The sequence below is a fragment of the Oncorhynchus mykiss genome, chromosome 16 (genome assembly GCF_013265735.2).
Source record: "Oncorhynchus mykiss isolate Arlee chromosome 16, USDA_OmykA_1.1, whole genome shotgun sequence".
In the NCBI taxonomy this organism is placed as follows: Eukaryota; Metazoa; Chordata; class Actinopteri; order Salmoniformes; family Salmonidae; genus Oncorhynchus; species Oncorhynchus mykiss.
Genome location: NC_048580.1, coordinates 605,336 through 627,232, shown reverse-complemented (window position 1 = coordinate 627,232; position 21,897 = coordinate 605,336). Strand labels below are relative to the sequence as shown.

The window sequence follows — 21,897 nt, the reverse complement described above, 5'->3', positions numbered from 1 at the left end:
AACAAACCTTGTTGGTAAACAAACTGTAATGGTAAACAAACTGTAATGGTAAACAAACTGTGTTGGTGAACAAACCGTAATGGTAAACAAACTGTAATGGTAAAGAAACTGTAATGGTAAACAAACCGTAATGGTAAACAAACTGTAATGGTAAACAAACCGTAATGGTAAACAAACTGTAATGGTAAACAAACTGTAATGTAAACAAACTGTAATGGTAAACGAACCATAATGGTAAACAAACCGTAACGGTAAAAAAACTGTAATGGTAAACAAACTGTAATGGTAAACAAACCGTAATGGTAAACAAACTGTAATGGTAAACAAACTGTAATGGTAAAAAAAACCTGTTATGGTAAACAAACTGTAATTGTAAACAAACCGGTACCATAAACAAACCGGTACCATTACAAACTGTAATGGTAAACAAACTGTAATGGTAAACTAACTGTAACAGTAAACAAACCGTAATGGTAAACAAACCATGTTGGTGAACAAACTATAATGGTAAACAAACTGTAATGGTAAACAAACTGTAATGGTAAACAAACAGTAATGGTAAACAAACTGTAATGGTAAACAAACAGTAATGGTAAACAAACTGTAATGGTAAACACACTGTAATGGTAAACAAACCGTGTTGGTAAACAAACCGTAATGGTAAACAAACTGTAATGGTAAACAAACTGTAATGGTAAAAAAACTGTAATGGTAAACAAACCGTGTTGGTAAACAAACCGTAATGGTAAACTAATCGTAATAGTAAACAAACCATAATGTTAACCAGCTGTACTTTTAAACAAACCATAATGGTAAACAAACCGTGTTGGTAAACAAACTGTGATGGTAAACAAACTGTAATGGTAAACAAACTGTAATGGTAAACAAACTAATGGGAAACAAACTAATGGTAAACAAACCGTAATGGTAAACAAACTGTAATGGTAAACAAACCGTGTTGGTAAACAAACTGTAATGGTAAACAAACCGTGTTGGTGAAAAAACCTTGTTGGAAAACGAACTGTAATGGTAAACAAACCGTAATGGTAAACAAACCGTAATGGTAAAAAAAAACTGTTATAGTAAACAAACCGTAATGGTAAACAAACCGTAATGGTAAACAAACTGTAATGGTAAACAAACCGTAATGGTAAAAAAAAACTGTTATAGTAAACAAACCGTAATGGTAAACAAACCGTAATGGTAAACAAACTGTAATGGTAAACAAACCGTGTTGGTAAACAAACTGTAATGGTAAACAAACCGTGTTGGTGAAAAAACCTTGTTGGAAAACGAACTGTAATGGTAAACAAACCATAATGGTAAACAAACTGTAATGGTAAACGAACTGTAATGGTAAACGAACTGTAATGGTAAACAAACTGTAATGGTAAACAAACTGTAATGGTAAACAAACTGTAATGGTAAACAAACCGTAATGGTAAAAAAAAACTGTTATAGTAAACAAACCGTAATGGTAAACAAACCGTAATGGTAAACAAACTGTAATGGTAAACAAACCGTAAGGGTAAAAAAAAACTGTTATAGTAAACAAACCGTAATGGTAAACAAACCGTAATTACGGTTTAAACAAACCATAATGGTAAACAAACCGTGTTGGTAGACAAACTGTGATGGTAAACAAACTGTAATGGTAAACAAACTGTAATGGTAAACAAACTAATGGTAAACAAACCGTAATGGTAAACAAACTGTAATGGTAAACAAACCGTGTTGGTGAACAAACCTTGTTGGTAAACGAACTGTAATGGTAAACAAACCGTAATGGTAAACAAACTGTAATGGTAAACAAACCGTAATGGTAAACAAACTGTAATGGTAAAAAAAAACTGTTATGGTAAACAAACTGTAATGGTAAACAAACCGGTACCATAAACAAACCGGTACCATTACAAACTGTAATGGTAAACAAACTGTAATGGTAAACAAACTGTAACAGTAAACAAACCGTAATGGTAAACAAACTGTAATGGTAAACAAACTGTAATGGTAAACAAACTGGAACGGTAAACAAACCGTAATGGTAAACAAACTGTAATGGTAAACAAACTGTAATGGTAAACAAACTATAATGGTAAACAAACTGTAACGGTAAACAAACTCTAATGGTAAACAAACTGTAACAGTATACAAACTCTAATGGTAAACAAATTGTAACAGTATACAAACTTTAATGGTAAACTAATCGTAATAGTAAACAAACAATAATGTTAACCAGCTGTACTTTTAAACAAACCATAATGGTAAACAAACCGTGTTGGTAAACAAACTGTGATGGTAAACAAACTGTAATGGTAAACAAACTGTAATGGTAAACAAACCGTGTTGGTGAACAAACTGTAAAGGTAAACAAACCGTGTTGGTAAACAAACTGTAAAGGTAAACAAACCGTGTTGGTAAACAAACTGTAATGGTAAACAAACTGTAATGTAAACAAACTGTAATGGTAAACAAACCGTGTTGGTAAACAAACTGTAATGTTAAACAAACTGTAATGGTAAACAAACTGTAATTGTAAACAAACTGTAATGGTAAACAAACTGTAATGGTAAACAAACTGTACTGGTAAACAAACCGTGTTGGTAAACACACCATGCCAGTGTAGCACAACAAGAGGCATACAGGACATTCGTATTAAAGACTCGTCTTTCTATTATACCTTTTTGAGTTCCAAATTGCATCCTATTCCCTACGTAGTGCACGACTTTTGACCAGTGCCATGTGGGGAATAGGGTGCAATTTGGGACTCAGGCATGCATTATTTACAGTACTACAGATGCTCACGGTACGATTTGTGTGCGTTGGTGTGTGTGTGTGTGTATGTATGTGCGTGCGTATATAGTCTTACTCCTGTTGTCGAGCTGTGCTCTGTACTTGGTGAATCCCTTCAGTTTCACTCTCTGTCCCAATAGGTCGAGGAACTCATCGAGGGCGGGACCAGCTGATTGGTTGTTGTACATCTCCTCCTCTGTACTCTGGCCCGCCTTACAGTACAGCACCCCCACCTTGTGCTGGAAACTCAACTGAAACAAACAGACAACGTATTGATGAATATATAGTACATCATTTTTTACATATTGTTGATACTGATTGTTATCAGATGGATAATTAGTTTACCTATTTAATCAACAAAGTTATGCAACACCCAATTCCCCCCGTGTGAAAAATAAATCCTGTACACTCAATAACTGGTTGTGACACCTTTAGCTGCAACGAATCCAACCAACCACTTCCTGTAGTCGTTGATCAGTCTGTCATATCGCTGTGGAGGAATTTTGGCCCACTGTTGCATGCACAACTGCTTTAATTAACTCAGCAACATTTGTGGGTTTTTAAATGCTCATTTCAAGTCTTGCCACAACATGTCAATTGGGATTTTGATCTGAACTTTGACTAGGCTATTCCAAAACTTCCACTTTGTTGCTTTTTAAAAATGTTCATGGAGACTTGAGTGTGTTTTGGATCATTGTCTTGCTGTATGACCCAGCTGCACTTCAGCTTCAGCTCACAGACGGATGGCCTGACGTTCTCCTGTAGAATTATCTGATACAGAGCAGAACTTATGGTTCCTTCTTTTAAGGCAAGTCGTCCAGGTCCTGAGGCAGCAAAGCATTCCCAAACTATCACACTACCACCACCGTGCTTTACCGCTGGTATGAGGTTCTAACTGTGGAATGTGGTGGTTGGTTTTCCCCAGACATAATGGGACCCATGTCGTCCAAAAAGATCACTCCAGATTGACAAAACACCTGGATGATCATCAAGACTCTTGGAAGAATGTTCTATGGACAGATAACTTTATGGACGACATGGTTACTCTCAGGTAACCCCTCCAACTCTCCAACACAGTATTATACCATCAGAGATACAGGACTAGTCTCAGGTAACACCTATGTCAGAATGCTGTTCATTGACTACTTCCCACCATCGCATCTCCAAGCTCATCATCAAGCTTGGGGCCCTGGGTCTGAACCCTGCCCTGTGCAACTGGGTCCTGGACATCCTGACGGGCCATCCCTAGGTGGGGAAGGTAGGACACAATACCTCCTCTCCGCTGATCCTCAACACAGGGGCTCCACAAGGGTGCGTGCTCAGCCCCCTCTTGTACTCACTGTTCACCCATGACCGCGTGGCCATGCACGCCTCCTACTCAATTATCAAGTTTGCAGACGATACAACAGTAGTAGGCCTGATTAAAGAGTTCCACATCACACAAAGAAGGATGGATGAGTCGCGAATGGGCCCTGGTCAAAATAAGTGCATTACGTGGAGAATGCACTACGTGAAGAACACAACATGGTCTCTACCATCCACCTCTGATAAACATCTCATGTAAAACTTCTTATGGCTGGGGGCAGTATTGAGTAGCTTGGATGAATAAGGTGCCCAGAGGTGCCCAGAGAAAACGGCCTGCTCCTCAGTCCCAGTTGCTAATATATGCATATTTTTAGTACATTTGGATAGAAGACACATTGAAGTTTCTAAAACTGTTTAAATGATGTCTGTGAGTATAACATAACTCATATGGCAGGCAAAAACCTGAGAAGAAATCCAAACAGGAAGTGGGAAATCTGAGGTTGGTCGATTTTCAACTCAGCCCATATCGAATACACAGTGGGAAATGGGTCAAGTTGCACTTCCTAAGGCTTCCACTAGATGTCAACCGTTTTTAGAAACTTGAATGAGGCTTCTACTGTGATGTGGGGCTGAATGGGAGGGGAATGAGTCAGGTGTCTGGCAGAGAGCCACGTGATGGTCACGCGCATTTCACATGAGAGCGACCTGCGCTCTATTGCTTTTCTACAGGCAGGAATTCTCCGGTTGGAACATTATTGAAGATTTATGATAAAAACATCCTAAAGATTGATTCTATACTTAGTTTGAAATGTTTCTACGACCTGTAAATATATCTTTTCGGCTGCACTTTGAAAAGTACAAAGTATTAACTTAAGGGGGCTGAATAATTTTGCACGCCCCATTTTTTCAGTTTTTGATTTGTTAAAAAAGTTTGAAATATCCAATAAATGTCGTTCCACTTCATGATTGTGTCCCACTTGTTGTTGATTCTTCACAAAAAATACAGTTTTATATCTTTATGTTTGAAGCCTGAAATGTGGCAAAAGGTCGCAAAGTTCAAGGGGGCCGAATACTTTCGCAATGCACTGTATTTGGACATAAATGATGAACATTATCGAACAAATCAAACATTTATTGTGGAACTAGGCTTCCTGGGAGTGCATTCTGATGAAGATCATCAAAGGTAAGGGAATATTTATAAGGTTATTTCGGATTTCTGTTGACTCCAACATGGCGGATAAATGTATTTGTTTTCTGAGCGCCGATCTCAGATTATTGCATGGTTTGCTTTTCCGTAAAGTTCTTTGAAATCTGACACAGCGGTTGCATTAAGGAGAAGTATAGCTATAATTCCATGTGTAACACTTGTATTTTCATCAACATTTATGATGAGTATTTCTGTAAATTGATGTGGCTCTCTGCAAAATCACTGGATTTTTTTGGTACTACTGAACGTAATGCGCCAATGTAAACTCAGATTTTTTTCATATAAATATGAACTTTATCAAACAAAACATACATGTATTGTGTAACATGAAGTCCTATGAGTGTCATCTGTTGAAGATCAACAAAGGTTAGTGATTCATTTTATCTCTATTTGTGCTTTTTGTGACTCCTATCTTTGGCTGGAAAAATGGCTGTGCTTTTCTGTGGCTTGGTGGTGACCTAACGTAATCGTTTGTGGAGCTTTCCCTGTAAAGCCTTTTTGAAATCAGACACTGTGATTAACGAGACTTTTATTTTTTAAATGGTGTAAAATACTGGTATTCTAGAGGAATTTTAATCTAGATTTTTGTTGTTTTGAATTTGGCGCCCTGCACTTTTATTGAATGTTGTCGTATCGATTCTGTTAATGGTATATCAGCCCTAAGAAGATTTTAAACAGATATCACAACATGCTCTCTACCATCCACCTCTGAAACACATCTAATTTAAACAGACAACACGGTCTCTACCATCCACCTCTGAAACACATCTCATTTAAACAGACAACACGGTCTCTACCATCCACCTCTGAAACACATCTCATTTAAACAGACAACACGGTCTCTACCATCCACCTCTGAAACACATCTAATTTAAACAGACAACACGGTCTCTACCATCCACCTCTGAAACACATCTAATTTAAACAGACAACACGGTCTCTACCATCCACCTCTGAAACACATCTCATTTAAACAGACAACACGGTCTCTACCATCCACCTCTGAAACACATCTCATTTAAACAGACAACACGGTCTCTACCATCCACCTCTGAAACACATCTCATTTAAACAGACAACACGGTCTCTACCATCCACCTCTGAAACACATCTCATTTAAACAGACAACACAACATGGCATCTGGTACCATCCTACCAGAAAAGCAGAATACATAATAACCAGTCACATATGACATAATACTCCATGTGGTCTGAGAGTGAATCCCAAATGGCACCCTATTCCTTATTGTGCATTACATTCCAGTGGGTGCAATGTGGGCTGTGGACTGAGCCTTCTCTCAGCAGAGAGTGTGTCAGAGAGATCCATGTGATATATAGTGTGTCAGAGAGATCCATGTGATCTATAGTGTGTCCGAGAGATCCATGTGATCTATAGTGTGTCAGAGAGATCCATGTGATCTATAGTGTGTCACAGAGATCCATGTGATCTATAGTGTGTCAGAGAGATCCATGTGATCTATACTGTGTCTGGGTGGATATTGATCCAGCTGCATTGTGATATTGATTGAAACCATGACAGGTATGAGAGCTTTATTTATCAGACTGTTTACAAACTGGATTCTTCCTATTATGAGAGATGGAGTCAACTTCTTCCCAAATAGTATCTATCAAAAAATACAAATGTGGAAAAGCAGGCAAAAAAACCAAATCAACTTCAAGAACAAACATAAATCTAGACAATGTCTATATCTGTAACATTCTGTTATGATCCAGCGGGGATACGACTCACAACCTGTACAAAATCACACAAAACCAGAGAACAAACATCACAACACCAGAGGACAGACATCACAACACTAAAGAACAATCATCACAACCCCGGAGAACAAACATCACAACACCAGAGAACAAACATCACAACACCAGAGGACAGACATCACAACACTAAAGAACAATCATCACAACCCCGGAGAACAAACATCACAACAACCGAGAACAAACATCACAACACCAGAGAACAAACATCTGAACCCCAGAGAACAAACATCACAACACCAGAGAACAGACATCACAACACTAAAGAACAATCATCTGAACCCCAGAGGACAAACATCACAACCCCAGAGAACAAACATCTGAACCCCAGAGGACAAACATCACAACCCCAGAGAACAAACATCACAATGTAGAGAACAAACATCACAACACCAGAGAACAAACATCACAATGTAGAGAACAAACATCACAACACCAGAGAACAAACATCGCAATGTAGAGAACAAACATCACAACACCAGAGAACAAACATCTGAACACTAAAGAACAAACATCACAACATAGAGAACAAACATCACAACACCAGAGAACAAACATCACAACACCAGAGAACAAACATCACAACACCAGAGAACAAACATCACAACACCAGAGAACAAACATCTGAACCCCAGAGAACAAACATCACAACACTAAAGAACAAACATCACAACATAGAGAACAAACATCACAACACCAGAGAACAAACATCACAACCTCAGAGAACAAACATCACAACACCAGAGAACAAACATCGCAATGTAGAGAACAAACATCACAACACCAGAGAACAAACATCTGAACACTAAAGAACAAACATCACAACATAGAGAACAAACATCACAACACCAGAGAACAAACATCACAACACCAGAGAACAAACATCACAACACCAGAGAAGAAACATCACAACACCAGAGAACAAACATCTGAACCCCAGAGAACAAACATCACAACACTAAAGAACAAACATCACAACATAGAGAACAAACATCACAACACCAGAGAACAAACATCAATACCTCAGAGAACAAACATCACAACACCAGAGAACAAACATCTGAACACTAAAGAACAAACATCACAACATCAGAGAACAAACATCACAACACTAAAGAACAAACATCACAACCCCAGAGAACAAACATCACAACATCAGAGAACAAACATCACAACACCAGAGAACAAACATCACACCACCATAGAACAAACATCTGAACACTAAAGAACAAACTTCACAACATAGAGAACAAACATCACAACATAGAGAACAAACATCACAACATCAGAGAACAAACATCACAACACTAAAGAACAAACATCACAACCCCAGAGAACAAACATCACAACACCAGAGAACAAACATCACAACACCAGAGAACAAACTTCTGAACACTAAGGAACAAACATCACAACCCCAGAGAACAAACATCTGAACACTAAAGAACAAACATCACAACATCAGAGAACAAACATCACAACACTAAAGAACAAACATCACAACCCCAGAGAACAAACATCACAACATCAGAGAACAAACATCACAACACCAGAGAACAAACATCACACCACCATAGAACAAACATCTGAACACTAAAGAACAAACTTCACAACATAGAGAACAAACATCACAACATAGAGAACAAACATCACAACATCAGAGAACAAACATCACAACACTAAAGAACAAACATCACAACCCCAGAGAACAAACATCACAACACCAGAGAACAAACATCACAACACCAGAGAACAAACTTCTGAACACTAAGGAACAAACATCACAACCCCAGAGAACAAACATCACAACCACAGAGAACAAACATCACAACCCCAGAGAACAAACATCACCACACCAGAGAACAAGCATCTGAATACTAAAGAACAAACATCACAACCCCAGAGAACAAACATCACACCACCAGAGAACAAACATCACAACACCATAGAACAAACATCTGAACACTAAAGAACAAACATCACAACATAGAGAACAAACATCACAACATAGAGAACAAACATCACAACATCAGAGAACAAACATCACAACACTAAAGAACAAACATCACAACCCCAGAGAACAAACATCACAACACCAGAGAACAAACATCACAACACCAGAGAACAAACATCACAACACCAGAGAACAAACATCATAACACTAAATAACAAACATCACAACACCAGAAAACAAACATAACAACACCAGAGAACACCAGAGAACAAACATCACAACACCAGAGTACAAACATCAGAACATCAGAAAAAAGACATCACAACACCAGAGAACAAACATCACAACACTAAAGAACAAACATCACAACATAGAGAACAAACATCACAACACCAGAGAACAAACATCACAACACTAAAGAACAAACATCACAACACTAAAGAACAAACATCACAACATAGAAAACAAACATCACAACACCAGAGAACAAACATCTGAACACTAAAGAACAAACATCACAACATAGAGAACAAACATCACAACACCAGAGAACAAACATCACAACACCAGAGAACAAACATCACAACACCAGAGAACAAACATCTGAACCCCAGAGAACAAACATCACAACACTAAAGAACAAACATCACAACATAGATAACAAACATCACAACACCAGAGAACAAACATCACAACACCAGAGAACAGACATCACAACACTAAAGAACAAACATCACAACATAGAGAACAAACATCACAACACCAGAGAACAAACATCACAACCCCAGAGAACAAACATAACAACACCAGAGAACAAACATCACAACCTCAGAGAACAAACATCACAACACCAGAGAACAAACATCTGAACACTAAAGAACAAACATCACAACATAGAGAACAAACATCACAACACCAGAGAACAAACATCACAACACCAGAGAACAAACATCACAACACCAGAGAACAAACATCTGAACCCCAGAGAACAAACATCACAACACTAAAGAACAAACATCACAACATAGAGAACAAACATCACAACACCAGAGAACAAACATCACAACACCAGAGAACAAACATCTGAACACTAAAGAACAAACATCACAACATCAGAGAACAAACATCACAACACTAAAGAACAAACATCACAACCCCAGAGAACAAACATAACAACACCAGAGAACAAACATCACAACACCAGAGAACAAACATCACAACACCATAGAACAAACATCTGAACACTAAAGAACAAACATCACAACATCAGAGAACAAACATCACAACACTAAAGAACAAACATCACAACCCCAGAGAACAATCATCACAACACCAGAGAACAAACATCACAAAACCAGAGAACAAACTTCTGAACACTAAGGAAGAAACATCACAACCCCAGAGAACAAACATCACAACCACGGAGAACAAACATCACAACCCCAGAGAACAAACATCACAACCCCAGAGAACAAACATCACCACACCAGAGAACAAGCATCTGAATACTAAAGAACAAACATCACAACCCCAGAGAACAAACATCACAACACCAGAGAACAAACATCACAACACAATAGAACAAACATCTCAACACTAAAGAACAAACATCACAACATAGAGAACAAACATCACAACATAGAGAACAAACATCACAACATCAGAGAACAAACGTCACAACACTAAAGAACAAACATCACAACCCCAGAGAACAAACATCACAACACCAGAGAACAAACATCTGAACACTAAAGAACAAACATCACAACATCTGAGAACAAACATCACAACACCATAGAACAAACATCTGAACACTAAAGAACAAACATCACAACATAGAGAACAAACATCACAACATAGAGAACAAACATCACAACATCAGAGAACAAACATCACAACACTAAAGAACAAAAATCACAACCCCAGAGAACAAACATCACAACACCAGAGAACAAACATCTGAACACTAAAGAACAAACATCACAACATCAGAGAACAAACATCACAACACTAAAGAACAAACATCACAACCCCAGAGAACAAACATCACAACACCAGAGAACAAACATCACAACACCAGAGAACAAACATCACAACACCATAGAACAAACATCTGAACACTAAAGAACAAACATCACAACATAGAGAACAAACATCACAACATCAGAGAACAAACATCACAACACTAAAGAACAAACATCACAACCCCAGAGAACAATCATCACAACACCAGAGAACAAACATCACAACATAGAGAACAAACATCAGAACATCAGAGAACAAACGTCACAACACTAAAGAACAAACATCACAACCCCAGAGAACAAACATCACAACACCAGAGAACAAACATCTGAACACTAAAGAACAAACATCACAACATAGAGAACAAACATCACAACATAGAGAACAAACATCACAACATCAGAGAACAAACATCACAACACTAAAGAACAAACATCACAACCCCAGAGAACAAACATCACAACACCAGAGAACAAACATCTGAACGCTAAAGAACAAACATCACAACATCAGAGAACAAACATCACAACACTAAAGAACAAACATCACAACCCCAGAGAACAAACATCACAACACCAGAGAACAAACATCACAACACCAGAGAACAAACATCACAACACCATAGAACAAACATCTGAACACTAAAGAACAAACATCACAACATAGAGAACAAACATCACAACATCAGAGAACAAACATCACAACACTAAAGAACAAACATCACAACCCCAGAAAACAATCATCACAACACCAGAGAACAAACATCACAAAACCAGAGAACAAACTTCTGAACATTAAGGAACAAACATCACAACCCCAGAGAACAAACATCACAACCACAGAGAACAAACATCACCACACCAGAGAACAAGCATCTGAATACTAAAGAACAAACATCAAAACCCCAGAGAACAAACATCACAACATAGAGAACAAACATCACAACATAGAGAACAAACATCACAACATCAGAGTACAAACATCACAACACTAAAGAACAAACATCACAACCCCAGAGAACAAACATCACAACACGAGAGAACAAACATCACAACACCAGAGAACAAACATCACAACACCAGAGAACAAACATCTGAACACTAAAGAACAAACATCACAACATAGAGAACAAACATCACAACATCAGAGTACAAACATCACAACACTAAAGAACAAACATCACAACCCCAGAGAACAAACATCACAACACGAGAGAACAAACATCACAACACCAGAGAACAAACATCACAACACCAGAGAACAAACATCACAACACCAGAGAACAAACATCACAACACCAGAGAACAAACATCACAACACCAGAGAACAAACATCACAACCCCAGAGAACAAACATCACAACCCCAGAGAACAAACATCACAACACCAGAGAACAAACATCACAACACCAGAGAACACCAGAGAACAAACATCACAACACCAGAGAACACCAGAGAACAAACATCACAACACCAGAGTACAAACATCACAACACCAGAGAACAGACATCACAACACCAGAGAACAAACATCACAAACCTATCCCCTACCCCTAGTACTCACCCCCTGTTCATCCAGTTTCAGGAGCTGCTCGGGGACCTTGGGGGAGTTGAGGGCCAGACGGAGACACTGGTCTATACTCCAGCCATGTCTACATGTAGCCCAACCCTACAATACACTGTCTCTCTCTATCCCTTACCCCTAGTACTCACCCCTTGTTCATCCAGTTTGAGGAGCTGCTCGGGGACCTTGGGGGAGTTGAGGGCCAGACGGAGACAATGGATGTTGAGTTCAGGCATCACATATTCCAGAACCTCTTTTAGAGGTAGGCCTCGGGCTGTGCCATGTCTCGCCGTGGAGGGGACTGCATCCTCCAGGATTGCACCACGTAGGGTTGTTAACTGGGAGGGATGGATATAGAGAGAGAGAGAGAGAGAGAGAGAGAGAGAGAGAGGGAGGGAGAGAGAGAGGGAGAGAGGGAGAGAGAAAGAAAGATACAGACAGAGAGGTAGAGAGAGAGGTAGAGAGAGAGGTAGAGAGAGGGTGAGAGAGAGAGAAAGATACAGACAGAGCCCGAGACAGAGGGAGGTAGAGAGAGGTAGAGAGAGACAGAAGTAGAGAGAGACAGAGGTAGAGAGAGAGAGATAATATACATAATATGATATTTGTAATGTCTTTATTCTTTTGGAACTTCTGTGAGTGTAATGTCTACTGTTCATTTTTGTTGTCTATTTCACTTTTGTATATTATCCACCTCACTTGCTTTGACAATGTTAACATATGTTTCCCATGCCAATAAAGCCCCTTGAATTGAATTGAGAGGGGTAGAGAGAGAGAGAGAGAGAGAGAGAGAGAGAGAGAGAGAGTTTTTGTTTTTGTATACTTTGACAATGTAAGTAATTTAACTTGCCATGTAAATAAAGTCTAATGAATTTGATTGAATTGAATTGAGAGAGAGTGTGATAATGAGGGTTTAGGCCCCTGCACCACTACCCCCTCCACCCCTCCAGCCTCTCCATCCCTCCACCCCTCCAGCCTCTCCATCCCTCCACCCCTCCAGCCTCTCCATCCCTCCACCCCTCCAGCCTCTCCATCCCTCCACCCCTCCAGTCTCTCCATCCCTCCACCCCTCCAGCCTCTCCATCCCTCCACCCCTCCAGCCTCTCCATCCCTCCACCCCTCCAGCCTCTCCACCCCTCCACCCCTCCAGCCTCTCCACCCCTCCACCCCTCCAGCCTCTCCATCCCTCCACCCCTCCAGTCTCTCCATCCCTCCACCCCTCCAGCCTCTCCATCCCTCCACCCCTCCAGCCTCTCCACCCCTCCACCCCTCCAGCCTCTCCATCCCTCCACCCCTCCAGCCTCTCCACCCCTCCAGCCTCTCCATCCCTCCACCCCTCCAGCGTCTCCATCCCTCCACCCCTCCAGTCTCTCCACCCCTCCAGCCTCTCCATCCCTCCACCCCTCCAGCCTCTCCATCCCTCCACCCCTCCAGCCTCTCCACCCCTCCAGCCTCTCCATCCCTCCACCCCTCCAGCCTCTCCACCCCTGCAGCCTCTCCATCCCTCCACCCCGCCAGCCTCTCCATCACTCCACCCCTCCAGCCTCTCCACCCCTCCAGCCCTCCAGCCTCTCCATCCCTCCCCCCTCTCCATCCTTCCACCCCTCCACCCTCTCCATCCTTCCACCCCTCCAGCTTCTCCATCCCTCCACCCCTCCAGTTTCTCCATCCCTCCAACCCTCCAGCCTCTCCACCCCTCCAGCCTCTCCATCCCTCCACCCCTCCAGCCTCTCCATCCTTCCACCCCTCCAGCCTCTCCACCCCTCCAGCCACTCCATCCCTCCACCCCTCCAGCCTCTCCACCCCTCCAGCCTCTCCATCCCTCCACCCCTCCAGCCTCTCCATCCCTCCACCCCTCCAGCCTCTCCACCCCTCCAGCCACTCCATCCCTCCACCCCTCCAGCCTCTCCATCCCTCCATCCCTCCACCCCTCCAGCCTCTCCACCCCTCCAGCCTCTCCATCCCTCCACCCCTCCACCCCTCCAGCCTCTCCACCCCTCCAGCCTCTCCATCCCTCCAGCCTCTCCATCCCTCCACCCCTCCAGCCTCTCCACCCCTCCAGCCTCTCCATCCCTCCACCCCTCCAGCCTCTCCATCCCTCCACCCCTCCAGCCTCTCCACCCCTCCAGCCTCTCCATCCCTCCACCCCTCCAGCCTCTCCAGCCCTCCACCCCTCCAGCCTCTCCATCCCTCCACCCTCTCCATCCCTCCACCCCTCCAGCCTCTCCACCCCTCCAGCCTCTCCATCCCTCCACCCCTCCACCCCTCCATCCTTCCACCACTGCCAGTCAAAGTCCCGCTGTGAGTGAATCTGGAAGTCAGACAATGTTATTTGAATTGATGTTTTCTTTCACTTCATTATTGTAAAAAATATTTTCAGAGTGAGGTGTAGTAGGGTAGTGTGTGTGTGTGTGTGTGTGTGTGTGTGTGTGTGTGTGTGTGTTTGAGAGAGAGAGAGAGAGAGAGAGATTGTTCACTGCAGTGCAGATACACCATTGCCATCAGTGACTGAGCAGGGGATTTAACCTTGTCTCTGTGACCGAGAGGAGAGGGCTGGCGTGACCCATTTAGTTGAAATATGGAGAAAAGGTTACGCTTCAAACCAGGACTGACATTTAATATCAGTGACACCCCCCCACCCACCCCCCCCCCCAATACAACCCTCTCCTGCATCTGTTTCACCTTCATTATTCAGAGAGCAGACCCCCTAGAGTCATTCACTGACAGCTGAGTCTGTCTGTGTGTGTGACTGGCTGACTGACTGGCTGGCTGGCTGGCTGGCTAGCTGACTGGCTGACTGGCTGACTGGCTGACTGGCTGACTGCCCAACTGGCCGACTGACTGGCTGACTGACTGGCTAACTGGCTGGCTTACTGGCTGACTGACTGACTGACTGACTGGCTGCCTGGCTGACTGGCTGGCTGACTAACTAACTGGCTGACAGGCTCACTGACTGGCTGACTGGCTGGATGACTGGCTGACTGGCTGGATGACTAACAAATTAGCTGACTGGCTGACTGACTGGATGACTGACTGGCTGAATGGCTGGATGACTGGCTGACTGAATGACTGACCAACTGACTGACTGGCTGGCTGGCTGGCTGGCTAGCTGACTGGCTAACCGACTGTCTGACTGGCTGACTGACTGGCTGGCTGGCTGGCTGACCATCTGGCTGGCTGGCTGACTGACTGGCTGACCAACTGGCTGACTGGCTAACCGACTGGCTGACTGGCTGACCGACTGGCTGACTGGCTGACCAACTGGCTGGCTGGCTGACCAACTGGCTGACTGGCTGACCAACTGGCTGACTGACTGGCTGGCTGACTGACTGACCGACTGGCTGAATGGCTTACCAACTAGCTGACTGACTGGCTGGCTGACTGACCAACTGGCTGACTGGCTGACTGACTGGCTGGCTGACTGGCTGACTGACTGACTGGCTGACTAGCTGGCTGACTGACCAACTGGCTGACCAACTGGCTGACTGACTGGCTGACCGGCTGACCAACTGGCTGACTTTCTGACCGACTGGTTGACTGACTGACCAACTGGCTGACTGACTGACTAGCTGACTGACTGACTGGCTGACTGACTGGGTGACTGGTTTACTGACTAACTAACTGACTCACTGTTTTTGAAAGATACTTTTCTCAGCAACATTGATGTCCTGAATGTAGCAGGTGTAACTGACAGATCAGTAGGAAAAAGTGATGGGCTACTTTCTACTCAGGCCACGGTCAGTGTGAACCGGAGTGACTTGACACAACGCTGGCTAAACAAGGTGTAGCTACAAACAAAACGGAGTTAAATGGTTCCAGTCTGCCGTGAACTGTTCATCCATGCAACCTTTTCCAAATATAAGTTTCTCATGTTGTCACACAGTATGCTTTAACTTGAAATAAAAATGACTGTCAGCTTGCTAGCAAACTGATATCTTTCCGACAGATAAGATCTAAACCAGGCCAGAACTTGTCCGTGTAGACCAATTTGGGTTTCCAATCTCTCCAAAAGAATGTGGTGATCGATGGTATAGCAGCACTAAGGTCTAGGAGCACGAGGACAGATGCAGAGCCTCGGTATGATGCCATTAAAAGGTAATTTACCACATTCACAAGTGTAGTCTCAGTGCTATGATGGGGTCTAAAACCAGGCTGAAGCATTTTGATTTTACCTTTACTTAACTAGGCAAGTCAGTCAAGAACAAATTCTTATTTTCAATACCTAACGGGGAACAGTGGGTTAACTGCCTTGTTCAGGAGCAGAATGACAGATTTTTACCTTGTCAGCTCGGGGATCCGATCCTGCAACCTTTCAGTAACTAGCCCAATGCTCTAACTACTAGGCTACCTGCCTCCCCTATTTGGATACTTTGTCTTTAGGAAGGCAGTAAGTTGCTGCGCAACAGCTTTTTCAAAACATTTTGAGAGGAATGGGAGATTCGATATAGGCCGATAGTTTTTTATATTTTTCTGGGTCAAGGTTTGGCTTTTTCAAGAGAGGCTTTATTACTGCCACTTTTAGTGAGTTTGGTAAACATCCGGTGGATAGAGAGTCATTTATTATGTTCAACATAGAAGGGCCAAGCACAGGAAGCAGCTCTTTCAGTAGTTTAGTTGGAAAAGGGTCCAGTATGCAGCTTGAAGGTTTAGAGGCCATGATTATTTTCATCATTGTGTTAAGAGATATAGTACTAAAACACTTGAGTGTCTACCTTGATCCTAGGTCATGGCAGAGTTTTTCAGACTCAGGACAACTGAGCTTTGGAGGAATACGCAGATTTAAAGAGGAGTCCGTAATTTGCTTTCTAATGATCATGATCTTTTCACCTAAGAAGATAATGAATTCATCACTGCTGAAGTGAAAGCCATCCTGTCTTGGGGAATGTTGCTTTTTAGTTAGCTTAGCGAAAGTATCAAAAATACATTTTGGATTGTTCTTATTTTCCTCAATTAAGTTGTAAAAATAGGATGATGGAGCAGCAGTGAGTATCTTTGATACGGCACGTTACTGTCTTTCCAAGCTAGTCGGAAGACCTCCAGTTGTGGCGCCATTTCCCTTCCAATTATCTGGAAGCTTGCTTCAGGGCTCGGGTATTTTCTGGAAGCTTGCTTCAGGGCTCGGGTATTTTCTGGAAGCTTGCTTCAGGGCTCGGGTATTTTCTGGAAGCTTGCTTCAGGGCTCGGGTATTTTCTGGAAGCTTGCTTCAGGGCTCGGGTATTTTCTGGAAGCTTGCTTCAGGGCTCGGGTATTTTCTGGAAGCTTGCTACAGGGCTCGGGTATTTTCTGGAAGCTTGCTTCAGGGCTCGGGTATTTTCTGGAAGCTTGCTTCAGGGCTCGGGTATTTTCCGGAAGCTTGCTTCAGGGCTCGGGTATTATCTGGAAGCTTGCTTCAGGGCTCGGGTATTTTCTGTATACCAGGGAGCTAGTTTCTTATGACAAATGTTTTTAGTTTTTAGGGGTGCAACTGCATCTAGGGTACAAGGTTAAATTGAGTTCCTCGGTTAGGTGGTTAACTGATTTTTGTACTCTGACGTCCTTGGATAGGTGGAGGGAGTCTGGAAGGGCATCAAGGAATCTTTGGGTTGTCTGAGAATTTATAGCACAACTTTTGATGATCCTTGGTTGGGGTCTGAGCAGATTTTTTGTTGCAATTGCAAACGTAATAAAATGGTGGTCCGATAGTCCAGGATTATGAGGAAAAGCATTAAAGATCCACAACATTTATTCCATGGGACAAAACTAGGTCCAGAGTATGACTGTGACAGTGAGTAGGTCCAGAGACATGTTGGACAAAACTCACTGAGTCGATGATGGCTCCGAAAGCCTTTTGGAGTGGGTCTGTGGACTTTTCCATGTGAATATTAAAATCACCAAAAACTAAAATATTATCTGCCATGACTACAAGGTCCGATAGGAATTCAGGGAACTCAGTGAGGTACACTGTATACGACCCAGGAGGCATAAAAAGTCTAGACAGTAGTAACCCATCCACTTAGCTAAATGTGGGTGAGAGGTGGTTATAGCACTTCCATCAATGTGTCTGGGTATCATTTAATATTTATTCAATATTTTTATCTGGACACTTTCTGTTTTTGATATTGCTACTATGCAAGTACTATCACTATACCATTTACACCTTCTGTATTCTGTGCATGTGACAAATAAACTTAGATATAGCGTGTGTTTATTTGATATAGCGTGTGTTTATTTGATATAGTGTGTTTATTTGATATAGTGTGTGTATTTGATATAGTGTGTTTATTTGATATAGTGTGTTTATTTGATATAGTGTGTTTATTTGATATAGTGTGTTTAAATGATATAGCGTGTGTTTATTTGATATAGTGAATGTTTACCACATGGCCTCACATGTGAATCCTTAAAGAGATGGGTGGGGCTAAAGGCTAAGAGGGTGTGAACGATGCTGAATGGGTGTCGACAAAGAAGAGCTCTCTAGTAGGTGTACCAAAACATTCAAGGACCATTTTCACAAAAGTGGGGTTACAGGTTTAGAAACTTTCAAAGCAGAATTACTTTCCATTGATCCTCAACTGTAGAGTATATACAATTTTCTAGCTCTGAGTCTCTACTTCTATCCAATGTCAAAAACACAAGACCGAATCGAGGCGGTCGGTCACAAATAGTTGAAATAAAAAAGGGAAAATAAATAAACATAAATATGGGTTGTATTTACAATTGTGTTTGTTCTTCACTGGTTGCCCTTTTCTTGCGGCAACAGGTCACAAATCTTGCTGCTGTGATGGTACACCAATTCAATAGAAATATCTCTCTCTCTCAACTCTTCCTCCCTCCCCCACCTTTCCTCCAATCCCCTGTTTTGTTTTTTTACCTGACTGGTCCTGAAGGTGACCCGGTAGTTATACTGCATCCATTCCTTCTCCTTCCCTTCATCCAGCTTCTCTCTCCTGATGCTGACTGCTACTGGACCCAGGTTCTCGTCCACTCCAAAGTAGTTCTGGTGTTCTGCAGGACAGGAGAGGAGAGGCCAGACATGAACAATCAGACAAACTGACTTTTTACATGCCCAGACAAATAGCGCCACACACACAGGGTTATGCTAATGCTAATGTTCACACACACACACGCACACACACACACACACACACACACACACACACACAGGGTTATGCTAATGCTAATGTTCACACACACAGGGTTATGCTAATACACACACACACACACACACACACACACACACACACACACACACACACACACACACACACACACACACACACACACACAGAGAGAGAGAGAGATGGTAACACAAACCACCGCCATAACCCAAAAACAGAACCCCATTTAATGTCGGCATTATTTATTAAAACTATCGTTTTAAAATTGGCAGCCTTTCATTGAATATCAAATTAATTATTCCTTTTCATTGTGTATAGATGGTAATGGTTAGCTTGGCTAAATGCTAATGGATCACTGCCCAATTATATATATAAAAATACAAAAGTACCATGTATGCAAAATGTAAATGTAAAATGCATTTGTAAAATGTATTAATATGTAGCAGAAAAGCTTTGAAAAAAATATATTTGTCCTCTGAAAAGGGGTTGGGGGAGAGTTTAATATAAAAAAAATATCTAAAAAATAAATGATTATCTGGGATAAACGCTAATGGTTATCTGGGATAAACGCTAATGGTTATCTGGGCTAAACGCTAATGGTTATCTGGGCTAAACGCTAATGGTTATCTGGGCTAAACGTTAATGTTCTCTGGGCTAAACGCTAATGGTTATCTGGGATAAACGCTAATGGTTATCTGGGCTAAACGCTAATGGTTATCTGGGATAAACGTTAATGTTCTCTGGGCTAAACGCTAATGGTTAGCTGGGATAATTGGTAATGGCTATCTGGTCTAAATGCTAATAGTTCACTGGGTTAAACGGTAATGGCTGTTTATTTTTATTTTTATTTCCACCTTTATTTAACCAGGTAGGCTAGTTGAGAACAAGTTCTTATTTACAACTGCGACCTGGCCAAGATAAAGCATAGCAATTCGACACAAACAACAACACAGAGTTACACATGGAGTAAACAAACATACAGTCAATAATACAGTAGAAAAAAAAAGTCTATATACAGTGAGTGCAAATGAGGTAAGATAAGGGAGTTAAAGCAATAAATAGGGTTAGGGTTAGGGTTAGCAATTAAACACTGGAATGGTAGATGTGCAGAAGATGAATGTGCAAGTAGAGATACTGGGGTGCAAGTAGAGAGAAATAAATAAATACCAGTATGGGGATGAGGTAGGTAGATAGATGGTCTGTTTACAGATGGGCTATATACAGGTGCAGTGATCTGTGTGCTGCTCTGACAGCTGGTGCTTAAAGCTAGTGAGGGAGATGTGAGTCTCCAGCTTCAGTGATTTTTGCAGTTCGTTCCAGTCATTGGCAGCAGAGAACTGGAAGGAAAGGCGGCCAAAGCCTCTAGAGTGGAGCCTTTCACCATGTGATCTTGTCTTTGTTCATACACTATAAAACTACCATCTTTAGATTCTGACAGAAAAAAAAACAATTCTGCTGTACTATCTAGATATATGGGAGAACAATGAGGATGGTAGCATAGTCTGCTGTACTATCTAGATATCTGGGAGAACAATGAGGATGGTAGCATAGTGTGCTGTACTATCTAGATATCTGGGAGAACAATGAGGATGGTAGCATAGTGTGCTGTACTATCTAGATATCTGGGAGAACAATGAGGATGGTAGCATAGTGTGCTGTACTATCTAGATATCTGGGAGAACAATGAGGATGGTAGCATAGTCTGCTGTACTATCTAGATATATGGGAGAACAATGAGGATGGTAGCATAGTCTGCTGTACTATCTAGATATATGGGAGAACAATGAGGATAGTAGCATAGTCTGCTGTACTATCTAGATATCTGGGAGAACAATGAGGATGGTAGCATAGTCTGCTGTACTATCTAGATATATGGGAGAACAATGAGGATGGTAGCATAGTCTGCTATACTATCTAGATATCTGGGAGAACAATGAGGATGCACATTCAGATGTACTCTCTCTCAGGTGATTTATTCTCTCTCCCTTCTCTTACAATAGAGGTGTGAAATAATATAGTGATGTCATGCAGAGGAGGGGAGGGGGGAGTCGAACAGGAGCACACCACACAGCAGTGTTATAATAAAACAGACCATAACCCCCGGCAAAGCCAGAGAGAAGTCAGTAAGACAGAGATCAAGCCAAGCCATAGACTGTTCTCTCTGCTTCCGCACAACCAGCA

The 21,897-nt window shown here is 41.9% G+C and overlaps 1 protein-coding gene across 4 annotated transcripts in view; it reads right to left on the bottom strand.

Annotated features, from left to right (window-relative positions):
- LOC110517286 (signal-induced proliferation-associated 1-like protein 2) overlaps nucleotides 1-21,897 on the bottom strand; it is a 317,547-nt gene that overhangs the window by 148,586 nt on the left and 147,064 nt on the right. For all 4 annotated transcript variants that reach the window (XM_036945905.1, XM_036945907.1, XM_036945906.1 and 1 more), the window contains exons 6-8: nucleotides 19,470-19,603; nucleotides 12,771-12,959; nucleotides 2,870-3,044 (exon numbers count right to left, since the gene is read on the bottom strand). In XM_036945905.1, coding sequence (XP_036801800.1) covers nucleotides 2,870-3,044; nucleotides 12,771-12,959; nucleotides 19,470-19,603 — 498 coding nt within the window. The remainder of the gene's footprint in view (nucleotides 1-2,869; nucleotides 3,045-12,770; nucleotides 12,960-19,469; nucleotides 19,604-21,897) is intronic.